The sequence below is a fragment of the Leuciscus leuciscus genome (assembly GCF_965113295.1).
Source record: "Leuciscus leuciscus genome assembly, chromosome: 21".
In the NCBI taxonomy this organism is placed as follows: Eukaryota; Metazoa; Chordata; class Actinopteri; order Cypriniformes; family Leuciscidae; genus Leuciscus; species Leuciscus leuciscus.
In genome coordinates, this window is record NC_138745.1 from 21,766,230 (window position 1) to 21,789,525 (window position 23,296).

The 23,296-nt window shown below is 37.2% G+C and overlaps 1 protein-coding gene across 2 annotated transcripts; it reads right to left on the reverse strand.

The window, feature by feature from the left end:
• Positions 1–111: 111 nt before the first annotated feature.
• Positions 112–22,720, reverse strand: nsfb (N-ethylmaleimide-sensitive factor b). 2 transcript variants are annotated; one of them, XM_082152523.1, is made up of 22 exons: positions 22,623–22,720; positions 19,492–19,577; positions 19,286–19,385; positions 18,691–18,730; positions 17,747–17,913; positions 17,524–17,631; positions 17,352–17,427; positions 16,750–16,905; positions 12,122–12,321; positions 9,758–9,923; positions 9,560–9,634; positions 9,294–9,481; positions 8,807–8,902; positions 8,409–8,565; positions 7,283–7,416; positions 7,080–7,146; positions 6,858–6,937; positions 4,999–5,133; positions 4,053–4,166; positions 2,357–2,412; positions 2,189–2,255; positions 112–1,180 (listed from the first exon to the last, which is right to left on the reverse strand). In XM_082152523.1, the coding sequence occupies exons 1-21, from the start codon at positions 22,632–22,634 to the stop codon at positions 2,225–2,227; spliced, it is 2,244 nt and encodes a 747-aa protein (XP_082008649.1). In that variant the 5' UTR covers positions 22,635–22,720; the 3' UTR covers positions 112–1,180; positions 2,189–2,224. The 2 variants fall into 2 exon arrangements, with proteins under 2 accessions (XP_082008649.1, XP_082008648.1); XM_082152522.1 differs by having other exon boundaries at positions 112–1,183.
• Positions 22,721–23,296: the final 576 nt, after the last annotated feature.

Below are 23,296 nucleotides of genomic sequence, written 5' to 3' on the forward strand. Positions count from 1 at the left end.
ATTTTTGACAGCACCGGTGAGTTAAAACCAGTTATAAATGCCAAACACTGACTGTGAGAAGGTAGCAAATGTGATACTTTTCTTCAAAAAAAAAGCTAATTACAAAACAACAATAATGGGAGTCATTTATTGCAATCTTAAAAACACATTTTAATTAGAGAATCATTGAAGAACTTATTTATATTTAAATTTTCTAGGAAAAACATGTTGTATTATTTAGTTCCTTAAAGAGACATGCCATGAAAACATAATACAGAATGTTAAACTCCAAATGTTCGGCAATAAGGATATCTACTACAAGTACTAATGTGTAGACATGCCGTCCAAGATCAAAAGTGTACACAAAACTCATTTAAATTTAAAGAGCAAGTCCTTTTGGTGTGGTTCAATTATTACTTTCACAGGTCAACAGTAAAATCATAATGGGGGTCATAATGTTCTTCTTAATTGCTCTGAGAGAAAGTATATGTGTATGCAAAAGAAGAGGAGAATTCAAGGCCAATGTGAAGTATCTCGGCACTGTTGGCAGATGGGAGGTAGGTCACGGGTTTCCGTCCTGTACACAATTTGTACACAATTTTTAAGGCTGAAACGAGCGGTATTTCATCTCTGAGACTACGACCTTTCCTATGTTCCTGACATGGAATGTCCAGAGTGACTTAAGAAGGACGAATAATTCCCTTTCTTAAAAAAACAACTGCTCTTCTTGTCCGAAAACAATAAAAGCAACAAACAAACTACAACAATATACTGGCATGCAAAGGCACAGGAGTGAGAATTTCAATATAGTTATTGGAAGGCACTGACTGTTTCTAAGATAATGAGTCCATCCATGACAAAGGGAAAAGTGAGCAGAGGTTTGGTCAGAGAATTGCTACATTTACACGTCCTAGTATGGACAATTTTAGGAGTAAGGCATCAATACACAAATCATAAATATGATACATTTTATATATATATACATAAAAACCCTATGGGTCTTCATATACATGCATGTGCTATTTCAGAATTCCAGTATAAATATGAGACCCTATGCACTATGGAATCGAGGAGCTAGTGTTGAACAGGGGGCAGTGCCGTGTAGTACACTATACTTAAGGAAAGTGAGGGATAGAGAGATATGGTGCTCTCTCTCTCCATCTCTCAAGTGCACCCAGTGTTTCCCTGACTCCTTTAACTGCTTCTGAAAGACATGGTACAAAAACACAAACAGGAAATCTTATGAAAAAGTGCACATATATTATTAATGGATAAAAGATAAAACAAAGACAATATAAACAATTTTTTTAAAAAGCCTGTTTTCCCGATTTCCTTAATAAGCATATCTGGTCTCATTCTGGATGATTCATCAATATATATTATTTTATTTATCATTTAAAAAAATTTAAAATGATATCAAATCGCAATGATAATAAAACATACAATGCCATTCACAAGTTTGGGTTTTTTTTCTTCTTTTTTTTTTTTAAAGAAGTCTCTTATGCTCTTATGCTTATTGATAAAAAAAAATACAGTAATACTGTGAAATATTGTATTAATTAAAAAAAATTGTTTGCTATTTTAATATATTTTAAAATGTAATTTATTCCTGTGATGGCAAAGCTGAATTTTCAGCATCATTACTCCAGTCTTCAGTGTCACATGATCCTTCAGAAATCATTCTGATATGCTGATTTGGTGCTCAAAAACATTTCTTATTATTATCAATGTTGAAAACAGTTGTGCTGCTTAATATTTGTTTGTGGAAATTGATTTTTTTTTTTTTTTTGGATACTTTGATGAACAAAGTTCAAAAGAACAACATTTACTTGAAATGTAACTCGTTTGCTACTTTATAAATGTTATTTTTACCAAAAAGAGAACCTTACTGACCCCAAACTTCTGAATAGTAGTTTAAAAAATTATAATAATAACTTTTAATTAAAAAAAATTCAAATGTCTTCTACCTCTGAAACTTTTTGTGCAGACAGGGAAAATGTAATTTAACCAATGGGTCACTTTTTACAAACCAAACAAAAAGAAAAAAACAAGTTCTGCTGATTTCTGAATATTCTGTTTCACTTACAATGTCATATTACAGAAGTCAAACGCATAACGGTTTTTGATAAGTTTTTCAATATTTAAGCATCTCCAAATTTTGCACTGAAACACTGACAGAGAAAAGTAAAGCTTGGTGTGTTACTCCTACCAAAATAGCCTTGGGTATGTCTTCTGCACTCTGAGGCTATATTGCCCCAGATTTAGAAGAGCCCAACCTAGAAAACAACATGAACAACATGTTAATGAAAAAATAAAATAAAATCAGCATGATAAAGGAGGAAAAATCTATTTGAAGCAAACTGAGAAATGGACTTACGATCCTTCTTCTATTAGTAGTGCCAAGAACTTCTTAACTCTGTATTCCAGAGGCATCTAAAAAATAAAACAGAAAAATACCCATGGGGAGGTGAAAAATAGAGATTAAACGTGAAATCACAACTGAAAAAGATTTTTTTTTTTTTTTTTTTTTTACACCACTATACGTCCCATGCAAGCTCACTTTTCTGGAAAGTTGTGAGCTGTTTAAAAGACAAAAACCTTGTCAGCTATGTAAAGCCTGGAGGGTTCGGAGGGACCCTGAATTCGTCAGTGAGGAGTCGTGAAGGGGCGGCAGTAAATGGATGTCGGGAAGGGGAAGTAACAAGACTAGTGATAAATCTAGCAGGCTGGCGTACCTGTTCACCCAGGACAGTGAGACAACCTAGTGCTGATGCCCTCGCATGCTTATTTTGTTTGGTGATGTTCAGTGATATTTATTAACAAAGATGGAACATAAAGATATATGAATAATAAGTTGATAAAATAAAATAAACAAAATATCCCAGATAAATTTAATTGTACTGTACCATTAAATTCCTTACGCTCAAGAGATGAATACAAAATGAATTAAGGAGCTGCATTCTCTGACATGTTTATGAACTCAATCGCACTGTTAACTTTCCTTTATAGACTAGAATGTGATTTAAGGACAAAGGAAAGCTCTGAGGAGGGAGAAGGCACCGAGGAGGAAAATTAATGAAGGTGTATGCAATAACTTAGCTTTTCAATTGCCTGGGGCTGTTGAAGAAGTGAAAATTACTGAAAGAATAGAGGGAACGGGAGGAAAATGCAGTGCGGCTGTTTGCAGCATGTCCCGGCAGACTCTGTCTCATTCCTCTCTGAGGGGAAGCACTCACGCTGCCACATTACTGCATACCACACCAATTACACAGCATCCAGCCCAAACACCACTGCAACTCCAATTACGCCACCACAAAAACAATACAAAACTGACAAACACAACTCGAATTCTCATTAAACAAGACTAGCACTAATCTAGAACTAATGGTCTAAATGTACCCAAAAATGTACCCTAAAATACATGTTTTTTTAGAGCCAACATTGGTATAATAGAGCTCAACAGTGACTGGACAGTTTTTCAGTGGCCTTGGTTCCATAAGTTTTTCTCCCATTATTTTCTCCACAGGGATTTCAAAAATGTCTTCAATAAAGAGTTCTAACCAACCTAGTCTGAGATGAATCACAACATCACAAACATTGAAGTAAAAAAAGTGAAATATTATTACAATTTACACTATAAATAATGTATTTTTGAAAAGTAGTTCTTCACTGTGAAAAAAAAAAAAAAAAAAAAATTTATATTTATATTGTTTTTAATGTATTTTAGATATTTTTTATTAGTAGATTTTTAATGTGATACCATTAAGCAGCTAACATTATTGCACAATTTTCGCGAGCAGTCTGTTTTGGCAGGGAAAGTGAAACTATTCAATCAACTCCAGAAGCACTGCAGGCCACATACACCAAATTACATGCAGATGAGGAATATGGAGTTCTGTTTACTTGTGTGTGTCAAGAAGGAAGGCGCATCTGGAGGGGCTTGTTTTCATTATGATGCCATAAAGTAATTGAATTTGACAGTGACTCAAACCGCAGATGATTTCACAGGAAAGCTGTGACTCAGGGAGTCGTCTAGACAACCCGCAGGGTGAAAAGGTCTTTCTGTGTCTCACCTGCAGTGACATCTCTATAAGCATCTGCAGCTTCTTAATGCCCAGCCACATCATTTGTCCTTTCACCTGTTTTGCAATAGTTGCTCGCTCTTCTTCCTGGAAGCCCCCAAGAAGCTGAACGACAGAGGGGAATAAAGTCAGTTAAGGATCTAGAGACAATCAATCAAAAACTATGGTCATATTCTAATGTCCATGAGAACACAAGAAGTGGTATTGTTGTTGGCCATACAATAAAAAGCAATGGGGTCCAAAACAACATTGAACCCACACTGACTTTCACTGTATTGGCAAAAAAAACAACAACACTGCAGTATTTTTCAAAATGTATTATTTTGTGTTCCACAGAAGAAAGAAAGTCATACAGGTTTTGAACAACAAGAGAGGAGGCAAATTATGACAGAACTTTAATTTTTGGGTGAACTATCCTTTTCAGATGGTCTGCTTTATGATAAATGTTAATGAGCCCCCAGAAACCCTTTCTACTATGTAGATTGTTTTCTTCAAGAATTTTTTTTTTTTTTTTGCCCCTCAAACTTGTTTATAGTGTTAGTTTCCTATTTGATACATCAGGGTTTTATGGCCCACATAGTATAAAATAGTACGAATATGACGCTCACACTTGAGGAAGAAAAAACCCAAATCAATTTTACTGAGCCAAAATATGCAATATGGCTAAAAAGTAAGATGAAAGACACGTGTACAACGACCTGAAGGTTGGAGTTTTTAGAATTATACTAAAAGGCCTTTTACGTTACTAACTATCAAATCAATAAGACAACAGATGGCATGAAGGAGATTGTGTAGAGCAGGTTTTTCAGAAACATTTTTGATCATGTTGATAATTTAGAGACCTTAATTCACATATGAAATATGATATAGTAGGCTATATAGGGTACTATTGGACCATTGTACATCTCTTATCTCTTTTAGTCTCTGAAAGCCTCACCTCCAGGGCCTCCATGAGATGTTCTCCTCTAGATATATTAGGGATGTGGATTGTTGTGCTGAAAGAGTCCAACATGCCCATCTCCTGCAGAACATCCTTTCTGCTAGTTGTGCCAAGAATCAGCAACTTCCGACCCTGCAGAATAAATACAAGCAATGAGTTTTATGGTACTTTTTAAAACACTAAAGGTCAGAAGAGCATTTTGCGACGTGCTAGTACAATTATGCTATGGTGCCTATGTACGTGGAGTAAAGAGGTGGGCCATTCCCAGAGGCCCCAGCGAGCAGAGGGGATTATGGGTCGCTCCCCTGTGGTGCCCAGTATATGCTAGTGCATGCAGATGAGGTGCCACACAGGCAGCGGGCCTGCCAGGTCCCGGCTCTCTCACAAACCCTTTCTATCGACTCACCCAAGACTCGACTCCCTGCTGAGTGCTGCTCTATGCAGTCCTGATCTGGAGGAAAAGACCCTCAGCTATTCACAACACCTTACAAACACAGCACAACACCTATTCCTGCCTGACATACACACTCACTGCCACCAGGCAGGCCAACACAACAGTAGGCCCACTAAGAAAAACACTGCTGCAGCAAAAAAAAAAATGTTTTGGATAAATATTTCAAATTAAGCTAAATGATGAAAACAAGATTTATAGTTACTGGTTCAAGCAACATCAACAAAAAAACTGCTCAGAGAAGAGACAGGACACCTCTTCTTTTAAAAGTTAAAAGTTTTACTAGTGGTTCTTCTCAGTAAAATACATTTTTGGGGAAGTACAGACTCAAAAAGTGGAGGACACTCAAATATTGTACACCTTAGTTCATACTATACACACTATGGTACAAATGTTTGGGGTTCTTTGGGGTTAATGTTTTTGACTTAAGTCTCTTCTGCTCAAGGCTTCATTTATTTGATAAAAAATACAGAATAAACAGTAATATTGCAAAATATTTCAATTTAAAATAACTTTTCTATTTTAATATATTTTAAAATGCAATTTATTCCTGTGATGGCAAAGCTGAATTTTCAACAGTCATTATTCCAGTTTTCAGTGTCACATGATCCTTCAGAAATCATTATAATTACGCTTAGTAGGATCACAGTTGAAAACGGCTGCTTAATATTTTTGTAGAAACTGAATTTTTTTCCACAAATCTTTGATGAATAGAAAGTTCAAAAGAACAGCATTTATTTTAAATTGATTTTTTCCCTAACATTATAAATGTCTTTATTGATCACTTTAATGTACCTTGCTAAATACAATTATTAATTCCTTTCAAAAACATTTAAAAAAAATCTTACTAACCCCAATTTTTTTTAAACTGGTGTGTTATAAAAAGTTTTTATATTTTATTTTATTTTTGACATGCTGTATTGTTTTTATTATGTATTTATTATAAATAAATGAACTGGCCTCCTGCTTTTAGCAAATGAACCTAACATATTTTACTGTACATTACCTAAAATGCTGAGTCAAACATATATAATTTTAAATAATTTGTAAAATGAGACAATAGAAACACTTTACCACATATTAATTCAATGTTATGAGTTGACTACAGAGTCAATAATTTGATTTTGGTAACTGTCAATAATTTTATTTATGTAGAACCACTTGGAATCCTTCACGGACCACAGTCTGAGAACCACTGGTTTAGGATTATACTTGGGTTAGAGGTTTTAAAAGCCTCTAACATTATGGGTGAAATAATACATTTTAGCGGACTAAAATAACTGATATGTTTATGAATAAACGACCAATGTAGTGAGTGGCACCAGAGCAATCAGAGCTCTTTTCTTGTGAAAAGGAGGTGCTGCCCCCTATCTGTGGCTGTCAGTATTATGGGCGACATTCTCACCCGAGGAGGAGGTTTCTTCAATAATACCAGCAGAGCCTGCAGCACGAGGTTAGAAAACCGTGGCCCAATGGGAACAAAATCTGTGGAGTGTATAAACATGACGAGAAGATAGTATTGGGTAAGTTTGGTATGTAGACCAACCATTACATTGTACATTGTGATCATTTCAACTTATTATCAGTTTTGACAGGAAGTGCATCATCCACAGTGTGATGGACTCACCCAGCAGTCGTTCTATATCATCCACAACCACACAGCTCAGCTGGGACTTGTAGGCGTCCTCGAATATCTAGAGAGATGAAAACCAGAAACCCACTATTAAAGGCCAGTGGCTGCAAAATCACATCCATAACATCCCCAATGACAACTGCTTTCAACACGCACAGATCTCTTTCCGTCTTAACCTAGAGCGACGAGGTTGTTACCTTCTTGATGGCCTGACATTTGGCGATCTCTGAAAAGCCGATCATTTTGTCTGGAGAGCAGATCTTGATGAAGGGGAACTGGGAGTCCTCTGCGATCTTGGCCGCCAGTGCGGTCTTACCACTGTGAGGAGGCCCTGCAGGAGCGGAGAGCATTCACACTCTCAGTCATATCAGATTGCAGCATTATGGTGCATGTTTGCTTGTGTGAACCAGAGAACAAAAGCATGGAGGAATGCTATCCTCTCAGCGTTTCTGTACATGTGTGCAGTGTATGTGTGCAACTGTAAGCTGTCAAGGTACAAGTTTCTTATAATGTAAGGTCATCTGCAGTCAGATACCCTGTTGAACAGGTAGCTACACTAAAAGCTCTTAATAAAAAGTAGCTAATTACATTTAAGCTATGGGGTTCATTTTAAATATACCTATTAGATGACATTGACATTAAAATGGTTTTAATTCTGCCATCATCTACACACTCTCTCTTAGGGCTGAACGATTAATCAAAATTGCGATATGGATTAGTGTGATTTTCAAACCACAAAGACTGCTCATGCTAATTGATCTGGGGTTTTCAGGTTCACAGTAAATGCTGCTTCATACAAACTCCATCTATTTTTTATTTATTAATAAAAATAAAATAATTATGATGATTATTTTATAATTACATTAAAATATCACACATTGTGCAGCCCTAAAAAAGCACATCAAACCTGGAGCTGTTAAAAAGTAATAATAATTTAAATCATGCAACCCTACTCTCCTCCAAAAACAAAGTCATCTCAGAAAAAAGGTGTCAGCAAACCAAAACAAGCAACGTGACCGACACGGCACTCAATGTTTTGAACTACAAAACATTATGATATTAATTCTGATTGAATATTTGAATTGACTGACAGCCATAATTGTTTTATTAAAAATAATATTCCGTGTACTTCTACAAGAAATCATTTTTAAGGGAGCTAGAATTTACTTTTTTACACACTAAAAAAAGGAAATGCAACATTCTGTCACTCTACTAAACAAAATGAGTTCAGTTAGTAAAGTCACTATTTTAATTAGTTGACCCCTAACATTGTATTTGTGTATGTCTATGTATGTGCATGTGAGGTTTGTGTGCAAGACTTGCCCTCTAAGAGCACAGTTACTAGCGGTGTGCGTTCACTGTTCTTGGTCTGTTGCACCAGTAGCTCTCCATCTCCCAATATGTCAGACACATCATTGCTCCATTTCACAATACCATTCATGACGTAACTGGCGTAATCCTCCTGATTAGAGCCAAATGCCTTTACAGAAGAAAAAAAAACAGAGAGAAATGCATTATATTAAAGCAATGATAAGTTATTTAATTCACTGCTGAAATGATGGGTGGGCTTTTGGCTTTTGGCTTAAAAAGCCAAATAACTTGCAACGTGGATCAGACTTCATGCCGATAGTGAAGTTTAGGTACACAAGATCTAATCAGGGGAATTCGAGTCAGCATATCATAATACAAACTGAATACACAATAATGTGGAGTGGACTTACAGGCTTGATGTCATTATTCAGAGAAGCCCAGAAGTCACTCCTGCTGACCTGCAGAGTGAGAGCCTTTTCTGTGTCCACCTCTACCTGAGTAGTGGCCTACAGGAGCAAAAACACACAGACTGATCCTCAAACTCATCCACTTAATCAAAACGAAAGGTCTTGAAGCAAGAGAAAGAGAGACCTATTACATCTAGGTAAGCTTCATCAAATATGGGAAAATTGTGTCAACACCATCAAATATGGGAGTGTGTGAGCTGTGCTGCTACACACACACACTTTGTCTAGCTTTATAAAGATATCCATAGACTTCTCAACTGCTACTAAAATTGTAATCTTGTTCGAGAAGCTGTTTCACTTGGATATACAGTACATCACAATAGTGAAGACAGGACTATTGCAACTTCCGTTTCATGTCGACTTTAAGAATTGATCTAGTTTAAATCAGCCATAATTAGTTGTAGGGGTCAATGAGATGATGAGATCAGACCTTGATGTGACGGTTCATGGCAGTCGACTGGGCAGCCCGAACAAGCCCTTCCAGCTCTGCTCCGCTATAGTTCTTGGTCTCGAAAGCCAGCTCTTTTACGTCAACGTCTTTGGCAAGCATGTTTGACTGCCTCATCTTTGCAGTGTGGATATGCAGGATCTGAACACGGCCCGTCTCGTCAGGCAGGCCTGGAGAAGGACTATAAGTCAACTAGTTGTTCAGCCAACCTTGAATATGTGATCCATGATGGCTACTGTAGTTCTCACCAATCTCCATTTTGACCTCCATTCTTCCCGGCCTCAAGAGGGCTTCATCAATCAGGTCAGGCCTGTTGGTCATCCCTTAAATAAAGTATGATTTAATGATGAACACAAAGCCAAATCAATAAACACATATTAATATGTAACAAAAAAAATTATGCATGGTCATTCTTTATGCTGGTTGATCTCAAAGGAAGTTCTCACCAATAACCAAGAGGTTGTTGAGCTGCTCTACACCATCAATCTTGGACAGTAGCTGGTTGACTACAGTGTCATGGACCCCAGTGCTGCCTGCCATGCTGCCACGTTGTTTACAGATGGCATCAATTTCATCAAATATGATGATGTGCAGGCCACTGTTGGCCCCCAACTTCAAAAGCCAAGCAAAAAAAGAGACAGAAATATGATATAATATAATAAATATAATATAACATAATATAATATAAAAAATGTTTGAATAGCCTCAAAATTCCAATTTCGTTTTAATGTGGTCTTAAAAAATACTGTGTACAGTTCTCTTAAGCTCTCTGATTAAATGCCAAGTTGGTGAATGGCCTGTGACTGTATAAACTTCGTGACAATGGACTACAATTAAGATTTATCTCCTTCATCTCAGAGGCTGTCAGAGGCTAGGCCGTAACATTTAGCACAGATGGGAGGCCAGTATGAGTGTGCGTGGCCTCCCGTGAGTCGGGGTGAGGGGTTAGAGATAGCCGAATGCTCTCATTAAGAGGTGACGAGTGAGCTCTTCAATGTCATGTAGTCACACAGTCTACCAGCACAACATCACACTCAACAACGGCCAGAACCAGCAGTTCTCTGCCAACACTTCATGACACATCACCCTTGGAAAAAAAAAACTATGATAATGTTTCTAAGCAAACACAAGGCCATTTACAGTAATTCAGTAAGTATATTTCAGCAATTTGGAGTTATTTGTAGAGCTGCTGGATGGCCCAAAAATGGGAACAGCATCCACTGAGCAAACCCGTGTTCGCCTGCCATGATTTTTTTGACTGTTGACAGAGCACCCTTTCTTTAAAGTGTCAAATATCAGTGGGTTCCATCACAGAGCCAGATGAATGTAAGGTTGTGCAAAACTGTATGGCCTTTCTAAGCGAACAGTGATTTGTGAAGTGCGTGAAAGAACAAAGGTTTTTCCTAAGTGTGTAATGTTTAATAATTAGCATGAAATGCCATGCATTGGTTTTAACTTCAATCTTTTTTGACTAACAATTCTATTCATGAAAAATTTTAATCCGGTTTTAAAGCTTGCCATAGTACTGAATTGGCTCTCCTAAGAGTTTTGAATGTAGCATGCTAGCTACTGACTCGGGGCAATCTATGGTTCCGCTCAGATTTAACTAAAAGGAGATATGCGGTCCGCCTTGGACATTGGACTCCTCTGAAATTAATTTAAAATCTGGTGTTCCTCAGGGCTCAATTCTCGGTCCTGTATTATTTTCTCTTTATATGGTTCCACTGGGATCCATTTTAAACAGGTGTGAAGTGTTCTTTCATCTTTATGCTGACGACACCCAAACTTATCTGACTTTAAAGTGTGAGAATAAGCATGCCCTAAAGCCTATTTTAGACTGGGTGAATAAAAATTTTGGCTTATGAGTAATTTTTTAAGTCTTAATGAGAGTAAGACTGAAATTATCCTGTTTGGCTAGAATGAACACAGAGTACATGACTTTGATCTTGATTCCCTGCCATCATACAGTACCACATGTGTTAGGAATCTGGGTGTATTGTTTAACAACAGCCTTAAATTTGGTTAAGCAGATAAGTGCTATGGTTAAATCTTGTTTTTATCATCTTCGTCTTTTAACTAAGGTCAAGCCATTCTTGTCTTTAAAGAAGTTATGTAGTTATGCATGTGTTTGTAACGTCTCGGTTGGATTATTGCAACTCACTTTACCATCGGTGTCCCACAGTCATCCATCTTACGTTTACAGTTAGCTCATGGTGAAATGGCTTCTCAAGGGGAGCATTAAATGCGAACACATTAATCTTGATTTCATTTCATTGGCTACCTGTTAAATATGGAATTGATTTGAAAGTTTTATTATTTGTATTTAAATCCATTCAGAACCAGGCACCACAGTACCTATCTGACTGTACCCGTACACACAGTCGAGATCACTTCGATCTGGTGATTCCGAATTACTTTGTTTTCTTTTACTTGCTTTTTAAACTCAAAAATAGAGGTGATCGTGCTTTTGCTGTTGTTAGACCGAAGTTATGGAATAGTCTCCCGGCTTACATTAGAACTGCCCCAACTATTTACATTTTTTAAACTACTCTTAAAACATATTTATTCTCACTGGCGTTTAATATTCCCTGATTCTCTGTTTTATGAGTTTTTAATGTAGAACAGTAGCCATTTAATTTTAAATTTTTTTTTACAGCTAATGATTACTGTTTGTGTGTGATATTGCTGTGTTTTTTTGTATACTCTGTGCAGCATTTTGGTCAACCTCAGTTGTTTTTAAATGTGCTATATAAATAAACTCTGTGTTGTATTGTGTTGTATTTTGTCTCCATCTCTTCCTGGTTTCTTACCCTCTTCTGTTCCTCCTCGGCATCAGCAAACAGTTTTCTGATGTTGGCCTCTGACTCGCCCACATATTTGTTCAGAATCTCTGGCCCGTTGACCACCTTCGGCTCTCTAGCATTCAGCATCTTTCCAATCTGACGTGCCATCAGGGTTTTACCACAGCCGGGCGGCCCAAACAACAAGATTCCCTTCACGTGCTTGCAGCCTGTGGAAAGAGAAAGGGGTTGTGGGATGTAAAGTCAATATATACACTCACCTAAAGGATTATTAGGAACACCATACTAATACTGTGTTTGACCCCCTTTCGCCTTCAGAACTGCCTTAATTCTACGTGGCATTGATTCAACAAGGTGCTGAAAGCATTCTTTAGAAATGTTGGCCCATATTGATAGGATAGCATCTTGCAGTTGATGGAGATTTGTGGGATGCACATCCAGGGCACGAAGCTCCCGTTCCACCACATCCCAAAGATGCTCTATTGGGTTGAGATCTGGTGACTGTGGGGGCCATTTTAGTACAGTGAACTCATTGTCATGTTCAAGAAACCAATTTGAAATGATTCAAGCTTTGTGACATGGTGCATTATCCTGCTGGAAGTAGCCATCAGAGGATGGGTACATGGTGGTCATAAAGGGATGGACATGGTCAGAAACAATGCTCAGGTAGGCCGTGGCATTTAAACGATGCCCAATTGGCACTAAGGGGCCTAAAGTGTGCCAAGAAAACATCCCCCACACCATTACACCACCACCACCACCAGCCTGCACAGTGGTAACAAGGCATGATGGATCCATGTTCTCATTCTGTTTACGCCAAATTCTGACTCTACCATCTGAATGTCTCAACAGAAATCGAGACTCATCAGACCAGGCAACATTTTTCCAGTCTTCAACCGTCCAATTTTGGTGAGCTTGTGCAAATTGTAGCCTCTTTTTCCTATTTGTAGTGGAGATGAGTGGTACCCGGTGGGGTCTTCTGCTGTTGTAGCCCATCCGCCTGGTTATTACCACACCCCTAAATGCATTGAAGCAACTGCCATGTGATTGGTTGATTAGATAATTGCATTAATGAGAAATTGAACAGGTGTTCCTAATAATCCTTTAGGTGAGTGTATAAAGCTCAACACAACAAATGTTTCAAGTGGTTTCCAAACATTCAACTGAAAATGCAGCTTTTAATGACTTCTGCAGTCTCAAAATTATTCAACCCCTTCATAGCAAGCATCTTTAGTACTTAGTAGAACACCTTTTTGCAGTTATGACCTGCTGCAAACAAGATGTATAACCAGACACCAGCTTCTGAATCTTGCATCTTAACCCATTCCTCATGAGCAATGGCCTCCAGTTCAGTAATATTCTTGGGTTTGTGTGCTGCAACCGCCTTCTTCGAATCCCACCAGAGAATTTCTATGGGGATTTTCTAAGTCAAGTGACTGTGATGGCCACTGTAGACTGTAGAATCTTCCAGGATTTCTTCTGCAACCAAGCCTTGGTGGAATTTGAGGTATGCTTGAGATCATTGTCCTATTGGAAGGTCCAATGACGCTTCAGCTTCCTCACTGACAGCATGACGTTTTCTCCTAAGATTTCCTGATATACTTCAATGAATCCATTTTGCCTTACACACGCTACAGGTTTCCAGTGCCAGAGGATGCAAAGCAGCCCCAGAGCACCACTGAGCCCCACCATGCTTGACTAGGCAGATTGTTCTTTTCAGCATATGCTTCATTCTTCTTCCTCCAGACATACCGCTGATCCATAGATCAAAATCCCAAAACTACTGTGGCATATTTATATGATTTTAAGCAAATTGGAGCCAACTTTTCTTGTGCTTTTGGGTCACTAGTGGTGTGCTCTTGGAGTTCTAGCATGCGTTTAGTACACGCCTTACTGTGCAAGCTGAAACCTCAGTGCCAGTTTTGTCAATGTGGCCACTTTATGAGATACACCTTGCTAGTCCCGGGTTGGACCACCTTTTGCCTTCAGAACTTCCATAATTCTTTGTGGCAATGATTCAACAAGGTGCTGGAAACATTCCTCAGAGATTCTGGTCCATATTGTCATGATAGCTTCACTTAGTTGCTGCAGATTTGTTGGCTGCTTATCCAAGATGTGAATCTCCTGTTCCACCACTTTCTAAAGGTGCTCTACTGGATTGAAATCTGGTGAATGTGGAAGCCTTTTTAATAGTGTCAAATCATTTTCATGTTTAGGAAACCAGTTTGAGATGATTTGAGCTTTGAGACATGGTGCGTTATTATGCTGGAAGTAACCATCAAAGGAATGGACATGGTCAGCAACAATACTCAGATAGGCTGTGGCGTAATTGGTACTAATGGGCCCAAAGTGTGCCAAGAAAATATCCCCCACACCATTACACCACTAGTAGCAGCCTGAACCGTTGATACAAGGAAGCATGGATCCATGCTTTCATGTTGTTTATGCCAGATTCTGACCCTGCCATCATCTACAGCAGAAATCCAGCCTTATCAGACCAGGCAACAATTGTAACCTAAGTTTTCTGTTCTTAGCTGACAGGAGCGGCACCCAGTGTGATCTTCTGCTGCTGTAGCCCATCTGCTTCAATGTTCAACGGTTATTCAAGTTATTGTGGCCTTTCTATCAGCTCAAACCAGTCTATATTATATGGTTATAAGATTATGCCATAAAGCTCACACAAGAAGTATGGCCAAGTGTCCAATACAACGGTTTTCAGAGTAGCACAAGGGTCTTTTTGATGAGCAATGGCATTTCTGAGACAAGAGCCCTGTTTTTGGTTAACAACATCTGTTGGCTGCCATTTGAAAAGAGCGGGAATTCTGGAGATAACCAGCAGGCCTGAGATGGGAATCAGTATGGCCATTTACACCTGTTGACAGACTCAGGTTGAGGGAGGGCAGACGTCCAGACTTTCCGCAGAGGAGAAGAACGAGGCCATGGCTGGGCAGACTGAAATGACCTTTAAGTGGTGGGAGTTTTGGGAGAAACTGGGTGTAGTGGTGTAAACTCCCACCCAAGCGCTATAAGACAATAACATACTCAGACACACACCCGCACCTTCCTTCAGCACCTGGGCTCCAAAACGAAGCCCAATTAAGTGCTCACCTTTGCGCTATCAAGACCCGCCATCTCATTAGAGCAGCCAGCTGCCCGAGCCAGAGGCCAACTCCTGCAGCCATCACACCACAAAGGTCATCTCTCGCTCTCTCTCGCACACACACACACTGAACTCTGTGTGTCTGCATACATGATCAAGTCATCTGACAGCTTACAGGAATATGCTCTTCATAACTGTTCATTTTCGCATTTTGGCAAGTGAAGAATAGAATAAAGTTATTAACAAAACCGTGTTACATTTATGGATAAACTAAGTGACACCACATGTACGCACAAAAACACAGACTCCAGGTGGCCTTGGAAAACATGGACATACAAAGTATGACAATGATAATCTCAAATACTGATTATGTGCTTTATTTAATGTTAAAATAATTGAATGTGAGTTTAAATATCATTTGCGTGACATTTATGGCCATACTGATGGATAGTTCACCTCAGATCTTGAAAATAAATGAAAGGAAACAAACAAGAATGTTCAAACTGTGAAGTCAGTGTGAACAAACAACTGTGTTCTATGACAAAGATCGTTTCAGTCACTCAGTATGTTTTTAATAATGTTAAATTGGTGTAATATTTATGAATTTGATTATTTACTTAAATCCATTTTGTTGTGAATGCAGTGTGCTTGCAGAGACTATACACACACACACACACACACACACTTGCTCTTCTAATTAGCTGTAATTTTGGATTGATTTTGTCGCGGCTCGTAGTGACGTCGCTTCTGCTGTGGACAGACAAATTGCTTGGATTGCACTGGAATCTTATCGCATCAAGTCTGGTTAGGACACGATCTTAAGCTAATTTTTTTACTATGGACATGCGCTTTCTTATTCAGGATTCATCAACATGAGCACCTGTTGAAAATCAATCTGAAATTCTGTGTGAGAACATTTCTTTGCACACCAATAAGAACACTTAGCAAAAGAGTCCCAGTGTCTAAAAGCTGAGAACGGAACGCAGACAGCAGCTTCAACTGCAAATGATTATAATACTTTCGCTGCAGGAATCAATCTGATGGGAATTTGTCTGCTGGATAGCATCTTTAACAATTGTTGATCTGTTTAGAGGGTGAATATAAATCATTAAAATACAATCAGATTGCAGTCTGACAACATAATTCAAACTAGGCTTTTGACTGCTAGCCAACAGCAAAAGAGAAGACAACATAACGATGTTCTTTCAGGGTTGAATGTAACTGAGCAATTCTCTCATTTATGGTTAGGATGATGTGCTGGGAGGGTCTGAGAGCAGTCGGTCAAATCTTTTAGCCACTCTCTTATTTAGTTTGGCTTGGTCCTCTCTCTCTCTCGAACTGGAGTCGCAACATTCCGTGATTCATGTCGCCTACAACATGCTGTGCCTCTACTGGCCACTTAAACAGAGAGCGATGTGGTTGAAGAAGGAAAAAAAAGATATATGTCCTTCCAAGACAAAGACATGGGCGTCATGCACTAGTGTAGCTTCGAAGTTTTTTGTTTCAAAGCAAAAGGGAGAGAAAATCTGAGACTCACCCATCTGCTCCACTATGTCTGGAGGAAAGACTCGCGAGGCGAAGGCCCGACGGAAGATGTCCGAGAACTCCTTGTCCAGGCCTCCGATCCCCATGCGCTCAAAGTTCCAGTCGGGGTTGATGATGGACTGCCGAGACCCTCTGGCCCTTGATTTTCCTGGGGAAGAATGATCAAAATCAGGTTGCTGAGGAGCACTAAAGAAACTAAGGAAAACATAATATTTATATTTAATCTACCAAGGTCATACCCCATGTAAAATTAACTGATGTATACAACATTTGAGCAGAGGAGACAAAGTGAGGAAGCTGAGGTGAAACCACATGTGTTCTGACTGCCATCTAGTGGTACGGTTTAGTTGTTACATTATTTGAAATCTGAACATTTTACTGCTTATTGAGTCATTGGAAAACACAGGCCACAGAACAGAAATAAAAGTTAATTATTTTGATGTTAAGGTTCAATTTCAAATTTTTCCCTTGCTTATAACTCAATCTAGCTCAAAACGTGAGATAAAAAATGTGTGCGGAGTAAATATGGAGTGCTGTCTGCTTGTGTATGTTAGAGCCACAATGGTGGTGTGTGTTTGCAGGTTAAACACTAACCAGTCAAATTGAGAGATGAGCTCTCGGCTTTCTCAAAAATCACCTGACTGTTGCCGTGCAACAGACCAATCTCAATCTGAAAAAGAAACATGGAGATAAACAATATTTAATTTGCCATAACTCTCTTAACACATGATTAGATATGACTTGAAAGCAAGCAGTAAAAAGGTACCTTCTGTTTTTTGCTAGAGCTTTGCTCGCCCCTGAGGATGCTGGGATCCATTGCCTCGATATCTTTTATGACCAGTCCGAAGAGCCTGTCACAAAAGCTGAAGGCAAACTGCCAGGAAGACGATACAGGCTTTATGTGCCAGTACATCCACACTACACAAAAGTTCTCAGACCTCATTGAGTGTGGGTCTGACATTCATTTCATTAGCATTTAATTGTCTCACCTGCTGGCCGATGCTAAAGGCCTGTGCGTTGAAAAACTGGATAAATTCAATGGCCATTTTATCTGAGTCGTAAGGGTTGCTGTCAACGGTCTTCTTCTGGAGGAAGTCAATCTCTAGCGTTATGGTTCCCACATACTGTCTTGACAGGTCAAAGTTGTAGATACTCGCTGCAACAGAGAGAAGTCACAGTTTCATTCTTTGTATTTTTTACAACACAATATTTGTGAAATTTCCTCACACAAATAGGCATAGCTTATCTCTCAGCATGAGAAAACGTTTATTTTTTTGTAAATATATAAACAAAAAAAAACAAAAAAAAAGATTTTGTTTATCTTATAAACAAAAAAATAAACGTTTTTAAAAATAAAAAGAATGAGAAAGTTTGAGAACGGTTTGTTGTTTTTATTTGAGCTTTCATGCATATTACACATTGGAACGTTGTTGTTCACAGTCAGGGACTATTTTTTTCTAGCGGAAGGAATGCTTTTATTGATTTAACTTCATGAAAGTTGCACTAATACATCTTTTTTTTTTTACTTTAATATTGTAAAAAATACAATACACGCCCTTCAGCCGTTACTTATTCACGATACAGCACAGCCTCTCGTACCTTATTGCTTACTTATAATGCATTGTATGATCTCATGAATACATACATTATATTGATAGATCAAATATATATATTCATTGTTACACCTTTAAAAAGTATAATGTATTAAAACACTTGGCAAACAAACCAATTTCAGATGTAACAAGGAATCTGCAAATACTTTAATGCCTTTTAACTTTGGTTACAATTATTTATAAAAAGATATAATTCCTTATAATGGGTTATAACTGAGTTGTTGCACTATTAGTGAGGAGAACCAAATTCAGTGTTGTTTGTAAAGGATTTTTATTTTATTTTTTGTCAGAAGATTAGTAGTATAAAACTGTACACGTACCTTCCACATCCTGGTTTAGAGAGAGTCCAGCCCATTTTCTCTATGACACAGAGAGCATATTGATGAGTTTATATTATGTTGCATTAAGCCTACATGTATAATTCATCAGTTTTAGCATATTACAGGCCATACAATTATTATTGGTATTATAAAGAATTTCCTACTAAAAAGCTACACAAACACATTTGTACAACTTTCTCTTGATAGACGGTCCTACTCTATAGTGCATTTTTAATTTAACGTGTAGTTTAAGTAGAATAAAGTTTCTCTAGTTTTGTTTCTTTTCTTGGTCTCTTGTTCATTAAACATCACATCCTGACATAAAATAAGACCACTGTGAGAAAGATACTGTAGTACCTGAGAAGTCCTGCTGCTGTCAAGTTAACAGACGAAGGAGAAGCAGGCAAAAACAATGCAAGATATTAAGAAATAAGCATGCTGACAATAACAGTACACTGCTGTACACTAATGCATTTCACAAAGATGCATAACGCATATCAGCTTTTGTTCTACATGTCTACAAGAGCAGTAAAGACACATAAAGGCATTTGGGACCTTAGAGAAGCCTATGGGGAATGATGACACAAACGTGTACCTGGGGTAGACTGAAGGCAATGGTTCCCGGGACCACGCTCGGGTGAGTTCGAACCGTGAACACAAATTTCTGAGTGGGTGTGGTTTTAACGGTCAAATGCCTAGAAAGATTTAGAACAGCTGATCTGACACACACGTTCTGATAGTATGTGTTTAAATATATGATCACATCTTCCATTTCTGATTGATTACACATTAAATACTCACTGCCCAGATTTGAAGTCCTTCTCACTTGCAACCACACAGTTGGTGAGAGACAGTTCATCTGTCGGGCATCTCGCTGCTTGCATTAGCTGTACAGGAAAGAAGAAAAAAACAAAAGAACAGGAGTAATTAAGTGATTGCAAATCACAGAAGTTGACATTTCAGCCTCTATATACACCACCAGTCAGAAACTCAAGCATACTTCCTGATCATTTATAATAATTACTAATAATTCTATCCAGAAGCCACCTTTGCCTAGATCAGGGGTCTTTAACATTGTTCAGGCCTATGCAGAGATGGACCCGTGTTATATTGTGTTGCATTTCAATACTGGACTATAAAACAATACTTTAAGTATCATGTAAATGTATTGACATACTTAAATACTTGTGCATTACAATTTAAATGTATAATGTGCTTGCTAATTTTAATGGCATACTTAATGTTTTAGATGAACTTTTGCTTTGGTTGAAGTTAACTTATTGTATTTTAGTAATATTTAAGTTAAAAATAATAATAATCACCAACTGTAAGATGTTTTTAAATGTTTTTTAAAGAAGGCTCTTCTGCTTCTGCATTTATTTAATCCAAAATACACTTAAAATGCATTTGAATACATTTTTAAATGTCATTTATTCATGTGATGGCAAAGCTGTATTTTCAGCATCATTACTCCAGTCTTCAGTGTGTCACATGATCCTTCAGAAATCATTGTAAATGATTGTAAATGAAAAGTGTAATTTTTTTCAGAATTCTTTGAAAGTTTGAAAGAACAGCATTTATCTGATATAGAAAGCTTTTGCAACATTATACACTACCATTCAAACGTTTGGGGTCAGTTAGAATTTTTTTTTTAAAGAAATTAATACTTTTGTTCAGCAAGGATGCATTAAATTGATTAAAACTGACCGTAAAGACATTTATAACGTTACAAAAGCTTTCTATTTCAGATAAATGCTGTTCTTTTGAAATATATTCAAATTTAAATTGTAATAATATTTCACAATATTACTGTTTTTACTCTGTTTTGGATAAAATAAATGCAGCCTTGGTGAGTATAAGAACATTTACATTTTAAAAAATCTTTACAATCCTAAAACTTTTAAACAGTAATATATATGCGCATTTAACTTTTATATATGATCACGTGACACTGAAGACAGGACTAATAGTTGCTGAAAATTCAGCTTTGCCAATACAGGAATTAATATATAAAGGAAAAAAAATCCTCAATATTACTGTTTTTACTGTATTTTTGATCAAATAAATGCATGGTCAGCATAAGAAAAAAAAAATGTTACTGATCCCAAACTGTGTGTGTGTGTGTGTGTGTGTGTGTGTGTGTGTGTGTGTGTGTGTGTGTGTGTGTGTGTGTGTGTGTGTGTGTGTGTGTGTGTGTGTGTGTGTGTGTGTGTGTGTGTGTGTGTGTGTATATCCTACATATACACACACACTTTGACTCAAACAATTCTATTGTTTTTTCTTTAAAACTAATTTCAAGAATGTAAGCAAGAACTTTTGATAAAAAGAGAACAAAGAAACTTTGACATTTACATCCAGTACCAGCTTTAGTGAAAAAGCTCACTGAAATCCTTGAAGTGAGCCAGAAATAACCTTCAACATTCTCCAGACCTGCACTGTCAGACAATTGCTGTGTGAATAAAGTATAACGCTAAATACTAGTAATAAAATCATTACTAGTACTAATCCTGTTCCAAAAAAAAAGAAGCAAAATGGAGATCATTTGATGAAAGCTAACTAAAAACCAAGCATTACTATTTGTAAACGGTGTTACAGACCATTAAATTAGCCAAAGCAAAAAGTGTCCCTTATCCTTTTCAATGTAGGCTAAATATACAGCTTAGTCGACACACTTACCAGTTGTCTGCTAAAATCCTCATTTTCATCATGACAGACACCCACTGAATAAGGAGTCACTCCCCCCATTACCTTTTCTGCACCCTGATATTCGATTATTATAAGACTTATGAATATCCATCTTTAACCAGCTGTAGCTCGCTCTAAAGAAATAACATACAGTAATGCTGTGTGATCTTATAGGATTACCCAAGGGCTTCATTAAACCCTAGTGTGGTATTACCAATAGCATGAGTTGAATTCCAGACCTTCTGAATCCCACATAATCTGCTCAAATATACAGCCTGTAAGCATAACCGTGGGTAACACATAATGCACTGTGACTCAGTGTTTGGGCCTGTTTTGACTATTTCTATGGTACGTTAGCAACTGACACAAGCAACACATTCAGTGGAGTCCAAAGGGCTGAGACCACATTGAAAAGCTGGGGTTTTTATTTTAATTTAAACCAGGAATTTTGTGGAAAACAAATCTGGATTTGAGAATATTCTAATTTGTATGTTTTAATATTCAAATCTAATTTGTGAATATATATATATATATATATATATATATATATATAAAGCATAACAAAAATTATTCAAGTGGAATAAAATAAAAAAAGATTATGTCCAAAATTATATTAATATTAACACATATTATAGCAAACACTATCTATATGTATAATACTATTTTTGTGATATTTGAAAATTGTATTAAATACTTTGAATTTAAGCTTTTATTTTTAGTTTACGTTCAGTAGTTTACATTTTTGTTAAATGTTTTGTATTCGTTTTTTTGTTTAAAAAATTATATTTATTGTCAATTGTAGTTTATTTCATTTTCAGTTTTAGTCATTTTAGTAATTATTTTATTTTAGTTGGTTATGGTAACATTTCAGTTTTTCATCTAACATTTATATTTTACATTTAATTTCACTGTACGTTCAATGCTATACATTTATACAAAATACAAAAATACAACACGCACTTCGCCATAGTCACTCTTCAAACTGGTTTAAAGAAAGCACAGATGTCGTGAGAAACTTTAAATGCCCCGTAAATGTCGTGTTCAAAACATTGCATGAAGTTTTGTTTCACTGAAAAGTCATGAGATGAGGAACTCGTCTTCCGGAACTGCATGAGTGTGAATGACGTGTGCAAATGCAACACGTATGAATGGAGCTCAGCTTTGTGTCTGCTGCTGAGAAAGCTCACGAAATTATGGGTTATTTATGTGCGACTCCAAAACAACTTAAATCATAAAGAAATACTCACCCGGCCAGCCATTTTTTGCGTTTATCAGGTGATCAGGAGAAATTCCGCAAGAGTAGCACAACTAGACGCTGCCCCCAGCGACCGCTCTCAGCAATGACACGAACGTCAAACCGGAAGCGAAAACCCACCAAAATAAAAGCACGAATTTTTATCATGATATATTGTAATTAGAATAGCATTTAATTACAAAAAACTTTACATAAACAATTATAGATCATTTTTAATTAATTTGCTGATCATTATAACCAAATTGTATTTGTTATAAGTACATTTGTATGGACACTAGCCCTCTCATGTTTGCTCTGGCATTGGTCTTTGTACTGAATAAACTAACTGAGCATCTTCTTACAGGATTAATCTGAGAGAGAAATAAAAGTGTTTGTCGCATTAAAATACTCTAATTATAGCACTTAAAAATTGCATTTATCAATGGCGTCCATTAGATGGCGCCAGAGGAATATTGATCCTAACCATGAATTTCTAGGGCCTCTAAATTATCAACAAGATCAGGTATATTCTTCCTCATGCCTTCTGTTTGACAGATCATACAAATAAAAAGTCCACCTTCAGAGGTCGTGGTACACGAGTCTATTTGCTGTGACATCTTTAACTTATTTTGTCATTAATATTTCAAGATGATCATTTACTGGACTGAAGCAACTTCAGTTTACTTT

Excerpts from the sequence above, each read along its gene's own strand:
- nsfb (XM_082152523.1), bottom strand. Across the intron at positions 19,386-19,491 it reads AAGGACTTCAAATCTGGGCA|GCATTTGACCGTTAAAACCA; the intron begins GTGAGTATTTAA and ends AAATCTTTCTAG. Across the intron at positions 8,903-9,293 it reads CCATGAACCGTCACATCAAG|GCCACTACTCAGGTAGAGGT; the intron begins GTCTGATCTCAT and ends TTGCTCCTGTAG.